General features: G+C 41.3%; 1 protein-coding gene across 5 annotated transcripts in view; it reads right to left on the bottom strand.

The window, feature by feature from the left end:
* ahctf1 (AT hook containing transcription factor 1) overlaps positions 1-16,870 on the bottom strand; it is a 125,480-nt gene that overhangs the window by 42,669 nt on the left and 65,941 nt on the right. For all 5 annotated transcript variants that reach the window (XM_038815387.1, XM_038815392.1, XM_038815383.1 and 2 more), the window contains exons 13-24: positions 16,350-16,440; positions 14,599-14,688; positions 11,381-11,521; positions 10,970-11,074; positions 10,759-10,858; positions 10,402-10,525; positions 10,269-10,325; positions 9,949-10,095; positions 7,373-7,563; positions 3,225-3,369; positions 2,883-3,011; positions 1,255-1,399 (exon numbers count right to left, since the gene is read on the bottom strand). In XM_038815387.1, coding sequence (XP_038671315.1) covers positions 1,255-1,399; positions 2,883-3,011; positions 3,225-3,369; positions 7,373-7,563; positions 9,949-10,095; positions 10,269-10,325; positions 10,402-10,525; positions 10,759-10,858; positions 10,970-11,074; positions 11,381-11,521; positions 14,599-14,688; positions 16,350-16,440 — 1,465 coding nt within the window. The remainder of the gene's footprint in view (positions 1-1,254; positions 1,400-2,882; positions 3,012-3,224; positions 3,370-7,372; positions 7,564-9,948; positions 10,096-10,268; positions 10,326-10,401; positions 10,526-10,758; positions 10,859-10,969; positions 11,075-11,380; positions 11,522-14,598; positions 14,689-16,349; positions 16,441-16,870) is intronic.

The raw sequence follows: 16,870 nt of genomic DNA, 5'->3' as shown, positions 1-16,870 counted from the left end.
GCTGCTGCGCGGGGTTTGCGCGATCGGGAGCGCTATGAAGGATGGCTCCGCAACCCTCCCACGATCCACCCGCAGGTCGCCCCCCGAGTTTGAAGAACACTGACTTACACTGTATTGCCTCCTACTCATACATCTATCCTTAGAATACGAGACCAAAACTGTGCACAGTACTCCAGATGTGGTCTCACTAAAGACCTGTACACAGCTGTAGCAAGACTTGCTGGCACTTGCAGTCTAGACCCTTATTGGCACGTCCTCTAGACTTGTACTCAGAGGGGCTGGTTTAGCACAGGGCTAAATAGCTGGCTTTTAAAGCAGACCCAGGCAGGCCAGCAGCGCGGGTTCAATTCCCGTACCAGCCTCCTCGAACAGGCGCCGGAATGTGGCGACTAGGGGCTTTTCACAGTAACTTCATTTGAAGCCTACTTGTGACAATAAGCAATTTTCATTCATACCCCTTGAAATAATTTCCCTTCTGAACTGCTTGCTGTACCTTCATGTACCTTTATGGTTCTTTTATGTGGTCCCCCAAACCAACCTGAAAACCCTTAAAACCTACTCTTCCTTTAAAATAATTCTGCTATCTATTCTTATCAAAGTCAATAACCTCCCATTTCCCCACAATACACTCCAACTGCCACTTTACTGCTCATATCTCTCCACTGCCCCATTTCTTTCCTTATAGCTTACTGTTCAATCTAGCTTTGTGCAGTCAGAAAACTTTACATTACTCATTACCTTCATTAAAATGGATTACAAATAGCTGAGGTCACAGCATTGATCCGTACGGCAGCCACAAGTTACTGTCTGCCAGCTTGAATGAAACTTTGCTTTCTGTCCATTAACCAAGCCTCTACCTATGCTACTACATTATCCCAACCCCATGATTCGTTGTTGTGTCATAACCTGTTATGTAGCACCGTACAATTGGAATTCCAGGATCTCAGAACATTATGTTCACAATATTAGATCAACTGGTTCCCCTTTTATCTATCCCATTATATTCTTCAAAAACATAACTTTGTCAGGCACGATTTCCCTTTTGTAAAACCATTCGCCCTACCTAATCATATGATTTTCTTAACACCTCCTTCATAACATATTCAAACATCTGTTGATTCAAGGGTATTTTTGGATAGATGAGCCAAGATGCACTTAAATAGCTTTCTTCAGCTGTATGTGTCTTGTCAAAACAATGACTTCAGGTAGCTTTAAACATTGCAGATTTCAAAATATATCAAAGCACCATCTCACCTTCACGTAAAATTGCTAAATGATGGTACGGTTTTGCACGTTCAGTTGCGAGCCTTCTTTGAAGCCTTGGAAGAACTTTTCCATACTGTTCCAGAATGGAATTCCGAGCAGCTGTTCTTTCGCGAATATGAGGATCATGGTCATTCTGACAAAAAAAGGTTAAAAAAATACTTTATTCCTATCGTTTTCCTGTTTTACATCCACATCTTTAACTTTCTATTTTTCTTCCTACAGCAGTACGTTCTTTCCCATATCTCGGACAGAGGGAATCAACTATAAGCTGTTGGCACACTGTCTAAAGGCTACTTTGAACGTATCAAGTCCGGTAGACATAATGACCATGGTCAATTGCAGACATGGCCTAAAAGAAAGAGTAGCTGAAGAGTGATGCTTAACATCTGCATTTTCTAACACTCCCCGTACATGCAGTCAGTGTCCGTGATATCAGTGCCAGCAACACTGCAGGTAGCTGTCAGCATCAAAGAATAGTATGGGGAGTAATATTGAGGAGCGTAAAAAGTATTTTAGCAAGCGAATAATCAATAAGGTGTTTTCCCCCCCCCAAATTTCTCTGATGTGCAGAGTCTTAAATGACGCGTGAGCTCCCGCTGACAGTCTAAATACCATGGTTGCAACTCTCACAGAACAGTGATCCCCAAAACACTAGTTAAACAAACCTGGGATCGTGATTGTGATTTGGCCTCGCTTGCCACCCTGCTCCTAACTCTTTGTCTGCCTCGCACACCATCTCACTTCCTCCTGCTCGCTCACTGTCCATTGTTCAGTGCTAGTGAAGCAGTAAGGGCTCAGGCAAGCACTGGCCATGGGTTCGGAGCAGGGCTTCAAGCGGTGTGGTGAAGGGTTGGAATCAGTATGGCAAGCAGGAGGCAGGGAATGGATGGCAAATGTTCAATAGCTGCACAATGATGCCAGCAGTCAGAGGAACCACACATGCACTAATAGACGGAGGGGGGTGCCAACTTCTTGTTCCAGTTCGGTGACAGGAGAGTGAAACTTGATTTAGAGGATGGAGTGATGGTGATTGCATCATTTTCTTACTAAATGTTACAAATTCCATGTACTCTGGATACATTCTCAGGTTCAGCAACATCTGCCACTCCCATGACCAATCGGAGTGTCTAACTTTTTTGGGAGTTGACTCGCTGCCCTAGAGCATAACCTTGGGACTCAAAATCTTGTGAACTGAACAATGGATCGAGGAGGGGGAAGCGTCAGGGTAGGGACCCAATCACTGTCACAGAAAACCAGTTAGATGACATACATGCGTTTATGATGGGTAATTAACATTGCTCACTAGTTGTGAACAGAAGGTTTAAACAATTTCAGATGGGCTTAAGGGAATAAAGTATTTTTAAAAAAGGAGCTGCAATAGTTGGAACTATAATAAATGTTTTAACATTAATATTTTTATAATGGTATATTACAGCTCAGTATTATCCTACACTCTGATACAAAATGGGGTCAAAGCTGACAGAGACTAGAAGACTTAATAGGCAGGTTTCTTTCCCCACTATCTCAGGCAAACATTTCTGTACATTAGAGCAGAGTTAATAAATTCAGTCAACAAAGATTAAAAACAATTCAAAAAGGATGTTTTTTTTGTTTACCAAATTAATTTTAAGTGACTGATTAAGCTGCAAGGCTGGGACATAGTTGGCACGTTGAAGATGGTGAACTAGAAGATATTCTTGGTTTTGAAGACTGCCACTCTTCTTCAAGAACTTCTCCAAACACTCCTGAAAATAGATGATATATAACACTATAAATATTGCAGGATACAGTGATCATGATGTGTTTATACAAAACCCATATAATAGTAAACGCATGTCTACTAAAAAGACATCTGGCACATTGTGAAAATATTTCAAGTTTCAAATTACACCTAAAAGTCAAGTCTTCTTTCCCAACTACAGGTGTCTTTAGGAATTAGAGGTTTGTGGGTACCATACCTGTTCAGTAGCAGTGAAAGGGAGTTTAAGTAGTTCTTCCATCAACCCATTCTCCTGACATAGTTCATACATGTGCTTTAGCAGGTCCTCTACATTTATTCTGTTTGCATTTAGCCGAAGTAGATGCCAAGCCTCCACCATGCACCTGAAAGTTTAAGTTACAAAATAAACATTATGGCCGCGATTTTGCCAAAAGGGAACAAAGTCCTCTAGCGAGCGCGTTTAGCCGTGTGTTCGTTGGCACTCAGTGCTGAGGAACACATGGCTATTCAAACAACTCGCTTTGAATTAGGGGCCTAAACAGAGAACACGCAGCCGAGGTCGCACATAGCCCCGGTTTTACAACGGAGAGCTCCCCGTCACAGCGAGAGATTGGGAAGGTATTTTTAAATAGCACCCTGATTTCGGAGGACCCCCCCCCCCCCCCAAAAGTCTACAACTTTCCCCCCCACCCCGAATGCAACATGGGAGGGTCCCTCCACCCCCCCCCCCCCCCACACACACACACACCATTGCCAGGCAACCCTGGCCCGATCACACATGTGCAAATAAAATCCAGCTTGCCAGTGCCAACCTGGCACTGCCAGGGCACCCAGGTGGCACCTGCAGTGCCAGGGCACTACCATGCCCAAAGCGCATGCAGCTGGGGGCCTCCGATCCCCTTGGAGACCCCACGAGTGCCATTCCACCTGGTTCCCATTTGTGAGGACCAGTATCAAACTGCGTTCACCGAGGTCGCTGAGGCGAAGGAATTGAATCCCAAAGCCTCAGGTACATTGGAAATCTGCACATTAGAGTAAGGCTTACAGCCTCAACATGCAGATTTGCCAGAAACTGATCCAGTCCATTGTGGACAGATTCCCCTTGCAACGTCTCACGAGATTGTATTGACTCTCACGAGGCGTTGCAAGCTGGGTAGATCCCGGGTGCAGGATCTCCCAGCTTTAGCCGACCATGCTGCTCCACGATGGGATGCAGCATGGCCGGACGATCGCATCCCATGAATCACTAGTTTCAATGCCAGTTTTCACAATCATTAAACTTAACATGCACAACCTAGAAAAGAGCTAACCAACAAGGCCTCCCTTTTGCAACATCAGTGCCACATTAGACCATTCATCCCTTCGAGCCTGTTCAATTGGATCATAGCCGAGCTGTACCTCCATCCACCCAACGTGGCTCCATAATCTTCCACTTTGTGTAACAAAAATGCATTAATTTTGGTTTTGAAATTTTTTTATTGACCTACCCTTCAACAGTTTTTTTTGGGGGGGGGGGGGGGGTTCTGATTATTTCTTCTTGGATTGTTTAGCTCTATTTTAAGGTTATAACCCTCTTGTTCTCGACTTTTCTGCCTTGATTGCTTTAGTACCTACAAATAAACTTTCAACCAGTCTTTAAAATGCTCTGGTGTAACGTACATAAGAACTAGAGCAGGAGTAGGCCATATGGCCCCTCGAGACTACTCTGCTACTCAATGAGATCATGGCTGATCTTTTGTGGACTCAGCTCCACTTTCCGGCCCGAACACCATAACCCTTAATCCCTTTATTCTTCAAAAACTATCTTTATCTTAAAAACATTTAATGAAGGAGCCTCAACTGCTTCACTGAGCAAGGAATTCCATAGATTCACAACCCTTTGGGTGAAGAAGTTTCTCCTAAACTCAGTCCTAAATCTACTTCCCCTTATTTTGAGGCTATGCCCCCTAGTTCTGCTTTCACCTGCCAGTGGAAACAACCTGCCCGCATATATCCTATCTATTCCCTTCATAATTTTATATGTCTCTATAAGATCCCCTGCATCCTTTTAAATTTCAACGAGTACAGTCCCAGTCTACTCAACCTCTCCTCGTAATCCAACCCCTTCAACTCTGGGATTAACCTAGTGAATCTCCTCTGCACACCCTCTAGCGCCAGTACGTCCTTTCTCAAGTACGTAGACCAAAACTGAACACAATACTCCTGGTGTGGCCGCACTAACACCTTATACAATTGCAGCACAACCTCCCTGGTCTTAAACGCCATCCCTCTAGCAAAGAAGGATAAACCTCCATTTGCCTTCTTAATCACCTGTTGCATCTGTAAACCAACTTTTTGCGACTCATGCACTAGCACACCAAGGTCTCTCTGCACAGCAGCATGTTTTAATAATTTATCATTTAAATAATAATCCCTTTTGCTGTTATTCCTACCAAAATGGATAACCTCACATTTGTCAAGACCCTAGCCCATTCACTTAACCTATCCAAATCTCTCTGCAGACTTCCAGTATCTTCTGCACTTTTTGCTTTCCCACTCATCTTAGTGCCGTCTGCAAACTTGGACACATTGCACTTGGTCCCCAACTCCAAATCATCTATGTAAATTGCGAACAATTATGGGCCCAACACTGATCCCTGAGGGACACCACTAACTACTGATTGCCAACCAGAGAAACATCCATTAATCCCCACTCTTTGCTTTCTATTAATTAACCAATCCTCTATCCATGCTACTACTTTACTCTTAATGCCATGCATCTTTATCTTATGCAGCAACCTTTTGTGTGGCACCTTGTCAAAAGCTTTCTGGAAATCCAGATATACCACATCCATTGGCTCCCCATTGTCTACCGCACTGGTAATGTCCTCAAAAAATTCCACTAAATTAGTTGGGCACCGCCTGCCCTTTATGAACCCATGCTGCGTCTGCCCAATGGGACAATTTCTATCCAGATGCCTTGCTATTTCTTCCTTGATAATAGATTCCAGCATCTTCTCTACTACCGAAGTTAAGCTAACTGGCCTATAATTACCCGCTTTCTGCCTACCTCCTCTTTTAAACAGTGGTGTCACGTTTGCTAATTTCCAATCCGCCGGGACCACCCCAGAGTCTAGTGAATTTTGGTAAATTATCACTAGTGCATTTGCAATTTCTCTAGCCACTCTTTTTTGTTTTATATATTTGTACACATGATAACAATATAATTAATTTAGTCCCTGTGCAATAAATTAATATAGAAAACAAAAATAGGGAGTATAAATATACATCTGCAGCGTCCCATACTGGCAAGCTTCAAATAGTGAACAACCTATGTTTGGAATGTCCAAGATGGTTGTGATTGAATACAGGTTCTAGAAACAAACTTGGAAAATACCCTTTGAAATGACTGCATTTGGATCCATGAGAATAACATCTAGAGTTGAAGGCCTAGAAAGGGAAAGAATAAGCCAAGAGAAGGTGACTGATTGCAAAGCAGCAGCCGAGTGAAATATAGTTCATGTGACGCAAAAGGGTTTTATTACAGCCATAGCAGTGATATGAAAGGGTATAACTAGACAGGGTACTCTGATAAATCCTGCAAAGAACAAAGAAGCCATGGTTGATAGAGTTAGAAGCACAGTAACCCTAAAACATGTTCTTTGTTTTATTCCTTTTAGAAATAGGAGAGGTGCAGGCAAGGCCAGCATTTATCGCCAATCTTCATTCCCCTGGGGAGCATGAATTGGGTTGTTCATCCACAGTACAGTTGGGAAGGGGTTGAGAATTTTGGCTTAGCAACAATGAATGAACAATGATATAGTTCCAAGTTAGGATAGAGTATGACTTGAAAGGAACAGCAGTGGGTGGTGTTCCCATGCATCTACATATGAATACGATGCTGCCCCAGCCCTTCTAGGTGATAGAGGTTGCAAATTTGGAAGGTGCTGTTGAAAGGGCCTTGGCGAGCTGTGGCACCTTGTAAATGGTGCACACTGCCACAGTGCAGCGGTGCTATCTCACTGCTATTGTTATGTTCCTGCTTTGCATGTATTTGAAGTGTGTCATTATTGTAAGTTCAATTGATTTGTATTAATAATAACTTATCATAAGTAGGCTTCAATGAAGTTACTGTATATATTTGCAACTTGATTTGCACTCGAACTCAATCTGGATCATTCTGGTCAACAGGCTTGACATTTTATCTCTTCCCCCAACCCCCTCCTGCTACACAAAAGAACAAAGAGCCCAATGAGAAAGTACACTTGTGTTCTTCATGCTTGGCAGAATTGCTAGATCAACTACATAGGTAACTAAATCTACCTTTAGCAACTGAATGGATAAATGGACTACCTTACGATCAGCGAGAAGAACCTAGAAAAATAAGCTAGTTACCAATTCAGTTACCTGTTAAACAGCAACACGGTAAGATGCAGTTTAACCTCACTACTGCTAGCCATTGACGGTTTCATTGCCTGCATGTATCGAAGGGCCTTTCTATGCTCTCCTTGGCACATCAAGGCTTGTATGATCCGGACATGCTGCCATGAGGACAATGACCTGCTGGTGGCTGGATGCAAAATACGATCCAAAGCATTCTGAGAAAAAGAAAAAAGACAGAAAGAGATCAAAATCAATACTTTCCAATTGAAGAACACTCCCATTTAATACTAAAATTAATTTAGACTTGTCAGATCTTACTTAAGTGATTTTCATGGCTGTTCTTGCTGCACAACATACTGAATCTTACTTTCCTGGGTATACGAATACGAGGCTGCCCTCTATCAATACCTTGTGTCCTCATCAATAATAGAATTTACAGCACAGAAACTAGGTCAGCCAGTCTATTTTTGGTACTTGCGTTCCACATGAGCTTTCTCCCAGCCTACTTCAGCCAAGGTATCTAACAAACAGATTGTTTTACGCATCTTAAAACAGAAATTAAATGGGAATTTGTTTCTAGGATATATTGTAGAAATCTCACCAGCAAACAAAATTCTGTCACCCGCATATTGGACTTTTGTACCACAGGCAAATAAACATTGGAGTAAGATTTGGTACTAAATTTAATCCAATTGTAATCGTGTTAATGACGTTTAGAAAGAGGTAACTGTTTGGGGCATAGGAGATGCCATCAGTTCATCAGCTATGCACATAATTGCCTCTTCCCTATGGTACTCAAAGTGAGCTCAGGGCCCAGTCCCAGGAGTGGCGGATCAGTTGAGGATTCATTCAGAGGACAGATGATGTAGGTTATAAAAATTGTTGCATTGGCTTGATAAAGAGACGAGGCCCTTTAGTAGGGTAGCATACTGGTAGCTTTGTTTCTGTGTCTAGCCCCTGTGCTGCCCCAGCAGGATGTTGTAATCATTCTTTAAACTCCAATTAAAGCAATGCTTTAAAAAAAAACAAGTCCATTATCAGTTCAGAGCGAGAGGGCATGTTACATCTCTCTATTACAATCACCCCAATTTTGCTGTAATTATAGTTGAGCTGAGGAGACATACCCCACTGTGTAACATGCTTCTCACCTCATTAGGACTTTCTTAAATGCAATCCTTATATTTCTCAACTAATAACACATACTGGCCAATCGTTTCAGATAGCACTTACATCATGTCAAAGTGATTGTGCATAATTTGCAGTATAATAGGATTGGAATTCAAAAGTTTGTCATCTTTCAGAGGCATTACCAGGTACCCAACCAACATTACTTTTGCTTTTTTTTTTACTAATTCCTTCCCAATGCAGCAATACCCTTATGGTGGGCAAGTTACCCAAAACTGCATACACACATCTCAAAAACAATGGTTGTACCAGTAACCTTATACAAAAGGAGGTTTGACTTTTAGTCTCTCGCCTCTCCCCGCCCCCCAGTCTCTCTCTCCACCCCTCAAAAGTTGTAACTCAGTGTATAATTAACATTTTTAGCAGCCTTAAATTCATTTTTTAAAAAATTCTCTCTGCCTTTGCAGAATTACTAACAGAATAAAGGAGCACTATGGGCTCTTATTGGATTGGTCAAAGTACCTCCTTCATGTGCATCTACTTTGTGATTGTCACCTATAGTTACCTATTCAAAACATTCCAGCAGATTGCTGAGATGGAGTGCAGAATGCCTCAGACTCGATGCTGGTTACTCCTTATGGATTTGTTTTTGATGTATAATGCCATCAAGTGTTTTTTCTCATTACGGGTATTTGGTGATTTGTTGTCCACTTTATAAACCATGCCTCTTCCCACATAATGATAGCAACTGACCATCCACCAATCTTTTTTCCAGTAACAATGATGCTTAAAAATTAATGGAGAAAAGCCCATTTCTCTCATTTTCCCTGTGAATTCCTTCTTTTATTTTATTGCCCATCCTTGAAGGCATTTAAGAGTCAACCGCATTGCTGTGGATCTGGAGTCACATATAGACCAGACCAGGTGAGGATGATTATTGAACCAGATGGGTTTTTACGACGATCGACAATGGTTTCATGGTCATCATTAGACTTTTTAATTCCCGATTTTTATTGAATTCCTATTTTACCATCTGCCATGGTGGGATTCGAACCGGAGTCACCAGAGCATTATTACCCTGGGTCTCTGGATTATTAAGTCCAGCGTCAATACCACTGCCTCCCCCAGCTAGCTTGGATTTCATGCATTCTTAAAAATACTTCAAAAATCTTCTTCACGGCACATATTGCACTGATATCTACTTGTGTTGTAGATTTCTGGGCTTCTATCTGACCACAATTGTCTTTACTTGCAATGGTCAATGAACAAACATTTAGCTCCTGAACATCCAAGTCTGAATGAAGTAAAAATTTCCTACACAGCTCAAAATATTGGACACGTACCATGGTTAGTATGGACATCTTCAAAGTTAAGTCATCACATACAATGTTAACTGCCGATTTCCAATGCACAAGTTATCCACCTAGACATTTCAACAACATGCTTCAACTGACAGGAAAGCAGAGGTTATTTACCTCATGGTCACTATGATCCAAAAGCCAAAAACCTTGGATAAGGTTCACCAGACCCACAGGTACGGCAAAAGCAGGTGGAAAGGATTCAATCGAAGACTCATTCTTGTTAGGAGTGGAAGAAAGTACATCCAGCAGCAGGTAAATAGCCTGTAAATCAGAGGTTAAGGCTCCAAAACAGAAGAAGTGCAATCACCCAAATAATTAATTAGCTATATAATTAGAATCACAACAGAAGGCCTGACATTTGCAAAAACTAATTCATCAGCAGGCCAGAAAGGCTGCACAAGACCAAAAAACCCTTCCATACAGCTGAAGGATACAATGGCATGTTTTGTCGTTTCATCCACATTCTCCAGTAAATACACATCAAGAAGAGCCTATTAAAAAAAAGGTCAGTTTAATATTGCAAAATTTCAAATTGGCCTATTTTGCCATTTGTGCATCATGTCTTACGTGAAGAGTTGAGGGTGGATATTTTCCTGTTCCTCCTTCATCCCTCTTCCACAGGTGCTCTATGCAGTCCCCCGTTTCTGACACCATTCCATCGATCAACAGGCAGTCGGAACACCATCTGCCTCTGAGTAAAGGAATATGAAATATTATGAGTCACCTTGCGACTACCCAATCTTCTCGTCTCAAAATCAATTTTTCCTCAACAGACAGTTTTTCAGGGAAAACCCTAGGTTCAAAACATTGATTTTAAAACTAGAAATTATTAACCAGGTTACAAAAAAGGTTGTGCTGTACAGTAAGGATCACATTACTGTACATTTAATTTGCAAAAGAAAATCCATTAGGTTAGGAACATACTTGGATAGGCGCCCCAACTTGTGCCGCCTGCTGGTATAATAATTTTGTATAATGGGGTAGTTGTAGATGGGCCTGGATAACTGTAACACATCAACATCATCTAAAAGAAAAGTAAATGATGTTTATAAAGATTATACCAACTGAATTACAGCATAAAATGTTATTCCTGCTTGACTGATGAAGAGTTTTAAAATATACATCTTGATCTTACCTGACCCCTCCGGGAGTAGGCCGGCACGACAGAACCACAACACAACCTGGGTGTACTGGGAAAGTAGAGTACCTACAAGGCGTTTGTTCATTAAGTCAACCAGTCCTGTTGGAAAATATTTTCATGAATATACTTAACAAAAGGATTTATTTACATGACTAATAGTATTCAAACAATGTAGTAAAGATACAGATTTAGCTGAAGCCTCTTTTTCTGGAAAAGTTGCCTCAAAATGTTTATTTGTAGGTTAGTGCCACACAACTGTATACTGAATATTTGGTGGTTACTTGTTAATATGATTAATAAACATAATTAGCAACGGCTTAAAAATATTGCTGCACACCTCAACTAAAAAATGGCACATTAGTAACAATATATACGAAGGAACACAGCTGTAACACATACACACACCTCGCTCAGTCAGCTCCTGGGCCTCAGTAAGGAAACAGCTGACAATGGTGGTGAGGTTGCTAAGTAACATCTGGCAGTGCTGCAAAGACTGGAGTGTGTGTGGGTCAATAAAGTGACAGGATCCATCAAAAAGTGGAATACCTAGTGGTTAAAGGATAAAGTGAAACACACTAGAGTTAAGCAAGTAGCAACTTTCTCAAAACCATCTTTCACAGCTGTTAATCCTCAGAATTTTAGATTTGCAAAAGTATCTGCTTCAAAATGAGAATAAACGTACCTGAAATGCAAGCTTTAAAAAAAAAAGTTGGGGTGATCCACTTAGCTTATGCCTACAGTACACACTGCATGCAAGTTAATGGTGTCAGCCTCATTAATCAGAGGAATCTACAGAGCACTAGCCTCTTTCAGTCATGACGAGAAGCAGTACAAAATCCTGCCACCCCACCACCCACAAAACGTAGATTCCCTCCTGGCTGATTATCAGATCTCCCAGTTATATGTTGGTTTGCGGCCAGGAGGTAGATTACTAGCAAAAAGTTTCAGCCAGAGGATAATAGCATAACAGGACCACACAAAAAGAAAAACAAATCGTTTTTAGGAAACTGCTTATGGGTGCAAAAATGTAAATATGAACTAGGCAAAAAAGGAGAATCTAACCATCTCCCCATCACATTCAACTTCAATATCATCACCAAACTGCCCCATCATCAACATCCTTGGTGTTCCAATTGATCAGAAACCACTGGATTAGCCATATGAATCTGGATTAGTCACACAAGTGGCTGGTTTAGCACAGTGGGCTAAACAGCTGGCTTGTAATGCAGAACAAGGCCAGCAGCGCGGGTTCAATTCCCGTACCGGCCTCCCCGAACAGGTGCCGGAATGTGGCGACTAGGGGCTTTTCACAGTAACTTCTTTACCCAGAGAGTAGTGGGGGCAAGGAATGCACTGCCTGTGGAAGTAGTTGAGTCGGAAACATTAGGAACCTTCAAGTGGCTATTGGAGAGGTACATGGATTACAGTAGAATGCTGGGGTGTAGATTGATTTGTTCTTAATCTAGGACAAAAGTTCGGCACAACATCGTGGGCCGAAGGGCCTGTTCTGTGCTGTATTTTCTATGTTCATTGAAGCCTACTTGTGACAAAGCGATTATTATCACAAGTCTGAAGCTAGGGATTCTGCAGTGAGCAACTCTCCTCCTTATTCCTCAAAGCCTGTCCATCTACAAAGCACAAGTCCAGGAGTAGGATGGAATATTTCCTACTTGCTTGGATGAGTTCAGCACCAGCAGCATTCAAGAATCTTAATACTGTCCAGGACAAAGCAGTCGCTAGATTTGAACCCCCTCCACCACTGGTGCAGAATGATAGTAGTGCATAGCATCTACAAGATGGTCTGCAGCTGCTCGAAAAGGTTTCTTCGATGGCACTACTCACACCCACAACCTGCACCCTTTAGAAGAACACGGGCAGCAGGCACATGGAAACACTGCCACAAGATCCCCTCGAATTGTACACCACCCGGTCTGTTCTTCACTGTCACTGGGTCAAATTCCTGGAACCCCCTTCCTAACAGCAGTGTGGATCTACTGACACCATAATGCAAACATACAAATTAGGAGCAGCAGTGGACTACTCAGATCCTTGAGCCTGCTCTGCCATTCAGAATGTCCATGGCTGACCTGACCTTAACCTCAACACAGAGATCAATTGAGCTCGGACTTTAAAATATTCAAAGACTCTGCTTCCACCACCTTTTGAGGGAGGGAGTCCCAAAGACTCACTACACTGAGGGGGAAAACATTCTCATCTGCCTGAAATGAGCAGCTCCTTATCTTTAAACAGGGACCCCTAGTTTTCGATTCTCACACAAGAGGAAACACCCTTTCTTGTCCACCCTGTCAAGATCCCTTAGGATTTTACGTGTTTCAATCAAGTTACCTTTTAGTCTTCAATAGTTCAAGGCACCAGCTCATCATCTTCTCAAGGGCAATTAGGGATGGCAATAAATGATGGCCTTACCAGAGATGCCCACATTATTAACAAATAAAAATGCCAATGGCTTTAATCACAAACCAACCAAACAGTAAAACATTAAATAGAAGGAGAAGGCTACAAATCAGTAACCTACTATTACAAAAATCTTTCCAAGGAGACTTATTAAGTACCAGCAGCTACTCAAAGATAGTCAAACACTTATTTGTTCTGTGCAGTCAGCTTGGCTTTCTATAAAGTCTACACCATGTATATGAAAATAACTCAATATTATGCAGAAAGGTTGCGTTTATTTATGGAGCACTTTTAACGCAGAAAACATCCCAAAGCCCTGTGGTAAAGGGCAGAGTGAGGGGTTGGGGTAGCAGCGGAGGAAATATGGATTTAACAACAAAAAAAGTGAAGGAGCACAGATGAGCATGGCAGGAAACAGCCTCGAGAGGTGACTGAACAGGATGGTTGGACAGATGGGATTTTGGGAATTCCAGATAAATAGGACAGTGCAGGCTGAAAAGTCTACCACCAAATGGAACAAAAAGATGTGGGGACACAGGCGAGGCAGAGTTGAAGGACTGAAAGTTATGAGTGTGAGGGTTAGAAATGCTACAAGTAAAAGTTGGGTGAGACTGTTTTGGGGGGGGGGGGGGGGGGGGGGGGGGAGAAAGAGAAGGAGGACAAAATTTTCACTTCTGTGGAAACAGTAAACCAATGAAGTCCACAGAACAGAAAGCTGAGAGTGGCAGGAAAGACTACTGACAGGTAGTGGCAGGAAAGGCTATAGGCAGGAGAAGCTTTGGTCAAGTTGGAAGTTTATGACAGCTGTAAAATGGGAGGCTGATAGGGAAGATCTAAAATAATAGTCCTGGAGATGCCAAAATAGATAAGAGTTTTCATTGGGGATGAGAGAGATAATCAAAACTTAATATCACAAACATCAATGAACAGGTATGCCAGAGTAAGCAAAGAATGATAATTTTACGGGTACTAACAGACAGTAAATTGAAAGATGAGACAGCTTAAAAACACATGTTGATTCTGCAAAGATGCAAGTCACCACTTTTCAAACAGCAGAAAACTAGAAGGGGGACAAAAAAAAGGTACTTATACTTTCTACCACCTCAGACTCTCTCACCCCAGACAAAACAACCTCTTTTACTAAACTATGCATCATAAAAGCTGAGAAAATTACTGGCAATAAGCACTTTCACAAGTTGCGGACTTACAGATGTTGTCGAGTTCCTCCTTGGTACGAGTTATTTTTTTCCAGGTCCACTCGAGCACAAAGCGCAGGCTGGCAGCTGACCTAGGTTGTTCTTGTGGAGTAAAGGAAAAAGCATTACTGTTTTTTGGGGAAAATTTAGAGTACCCAATTGTTTTTTCCAATTAAAAGGCAATTTAGTGTGGCCAATTCACCTAACCTGCACATCTTTGGGTTGTGGGGGTGAAACCCACACAGACACGGGAAGAATATGCAAACTCCACACGGACAGAGCCCCTGGGCTGGGATCGAACTTGGGTTCTCAGCGCTGCAGGCAGCAGTGCTAACCACTGTGCCACCGTGCCGCTCTGAAAAAACATTACTATATATATTAGTTGAATCACAGTTCAAAGCAGGTGTCTGCAAATGTTTTACTGTTAAGAGGGCAACATTTTTTAAATACTCAAATTTTTCATATTTCCCCATTACTTAAACTGAAATACTGAGTTTAAAAAAATAAAAGTTGATAGTTCAATTCTGGAAAATAAAGCTGCAGTTTTCTCAAATTATGGAATTATTGGGCAAATCATAACTGTTAGAAAATAAAATATTAATTTTACGGGTGCTCCTTTATTCCTTTTTTTAATAAATGTTTTTTATTGGGTTTTTGAACAAAGTATATTTACCATCATGTACACAGACTTTATTCCTTCCTGAAGTACATTAAAAATCAAAGAAATAAGTTCCAAGGGATTTAATTTTCTGATAAAAAACAGCAGAACCACAATCTTTCATAAAGCTATAAAATGGCTCATCTGTTTTCGTTGTTATTTTTTGATCAGAAAAAGTTAAAGCTAATCAAAAATTATAAGTTCCAACTTTATTGTCAAGCTTTTCCACAGTGAAACAACTTTTATTTCAAGTATAAGCTTTGCATTTTTAAAATGTAATCTTTTAGCATCACATTTACACAATTACAGAAGTACAATGTTTATTTATGGTGGGGGGGATGCTCGAGTTAACTATTTGTTGTGTCAGTCAATAGGTCTACTGAAGGAGGACAAGAATAGATTGGCTGTGATTTATATCTTGGTACATTACATTTTTGTAGCAGTTTTTTTTTTAAATTAGAAAATTAAATCCCTCTGAATTTATTTCTTTGATTTGCCCAACAATTCCATAATTTGAGAAAACTGTAGCTGTATTTTCTAGAATTGCACTACCGACTTTTAAAAAAAAACAATATTTCAGTTTTTAAGTAATGGGGAAATGTGTAAAATTTGAATATTTAAAAAAAGTGTTGCCCTCTTCACAGTAGAACATTTTCAGGCACCTGCTTTTAACCATGGAGTCTCTTTCGTTGTCATTCTGTTTTGTTTCAAGTGGAAGACTCAACTGTCCCATCGGTAATTTTTGAGGTGAAAATGGAGGAGCAATACCAAAAGCTTACGCACTTTTCAGTCCAGAGGCCTCCTTCCGGCTCTGTAAATGTACTGCCAGTCATGCAAATTACTTTTTTAAAAAAACTTACCCAGCATTATAAAAATTTAACGAGTGCACCATTATTAACAAGGCCAGAATACCAAGCTGAAATTTTGAAGAGGTTGGAACAGTAGTATTTTCAAAGTACACATCATAATTTGGCCCGTGGCTAACCTGATGCACTCCGTTCAGTCACAAAACCGCAAATCATATGTGCAAATCCAATAAAAACTTTGAAAGTGAACAGAGCAACCAGGTTGGAACAAGGCTATTCTACAGTTTCAACAGGCTTACCTTCTGCTGTCCATTGTTTGATGCATCCAGTTATTAACCCCAAAGAACTAGATTCCACAGCTGCCGACAGGATCGCTTCAAGCTTCTCTTCCTTCGAAAAAAGAACAAGTGTTATAATCAAATTTGCACGGGCAGCACGATGGCACAGTGGTTAGCACTGCAGTCTCACGGCACCGAGGTCCCAGGTTTGATCTTGGCTCTGGGTCACTGATCATATGGAGTTTGCACATTCTCCCCGTGTTTGCGTGGGTTCCGCCCACAACACAAAGATGTGCAAGGTAGGTGGATTGAACACGTTAAATTACCCCTTAATTGGAAAAAAATGAATTGGGCACTCTAAATTTATATTTAAAAAATAATCGAATTTGCACTCCTGATATTATCCCGCCCCAGCTTTCAAGATCTGTTTCTACAGATGCGCCCACAAACCCCGATGAAATGAAACAGGACCTCATGTATAAAATAGCCTGGTACAGTAAGCCTCAACGTGAACAATGTATCATAGTACTGATAGAAAGTGC

Source organism: Scyliorhinus canicula, chromosome 1 (assembly GCF_902713615.1).
Source record: "Scyliorhinus canicula chromosome 1, sScyCan1.1, whole genome shotgun sequence".
NCBI lineage: Eukaryota > Metazoa > Chordata > Chondrichthyes > Carcharhiniformes > Scyliorhinidae > Scyliorhinus > Scyliorhinus canicula.
Note: the sequence above shows the minus strand (reverse complement) of the source record. Positions and strands in the feature narration are given on the sequence as shown.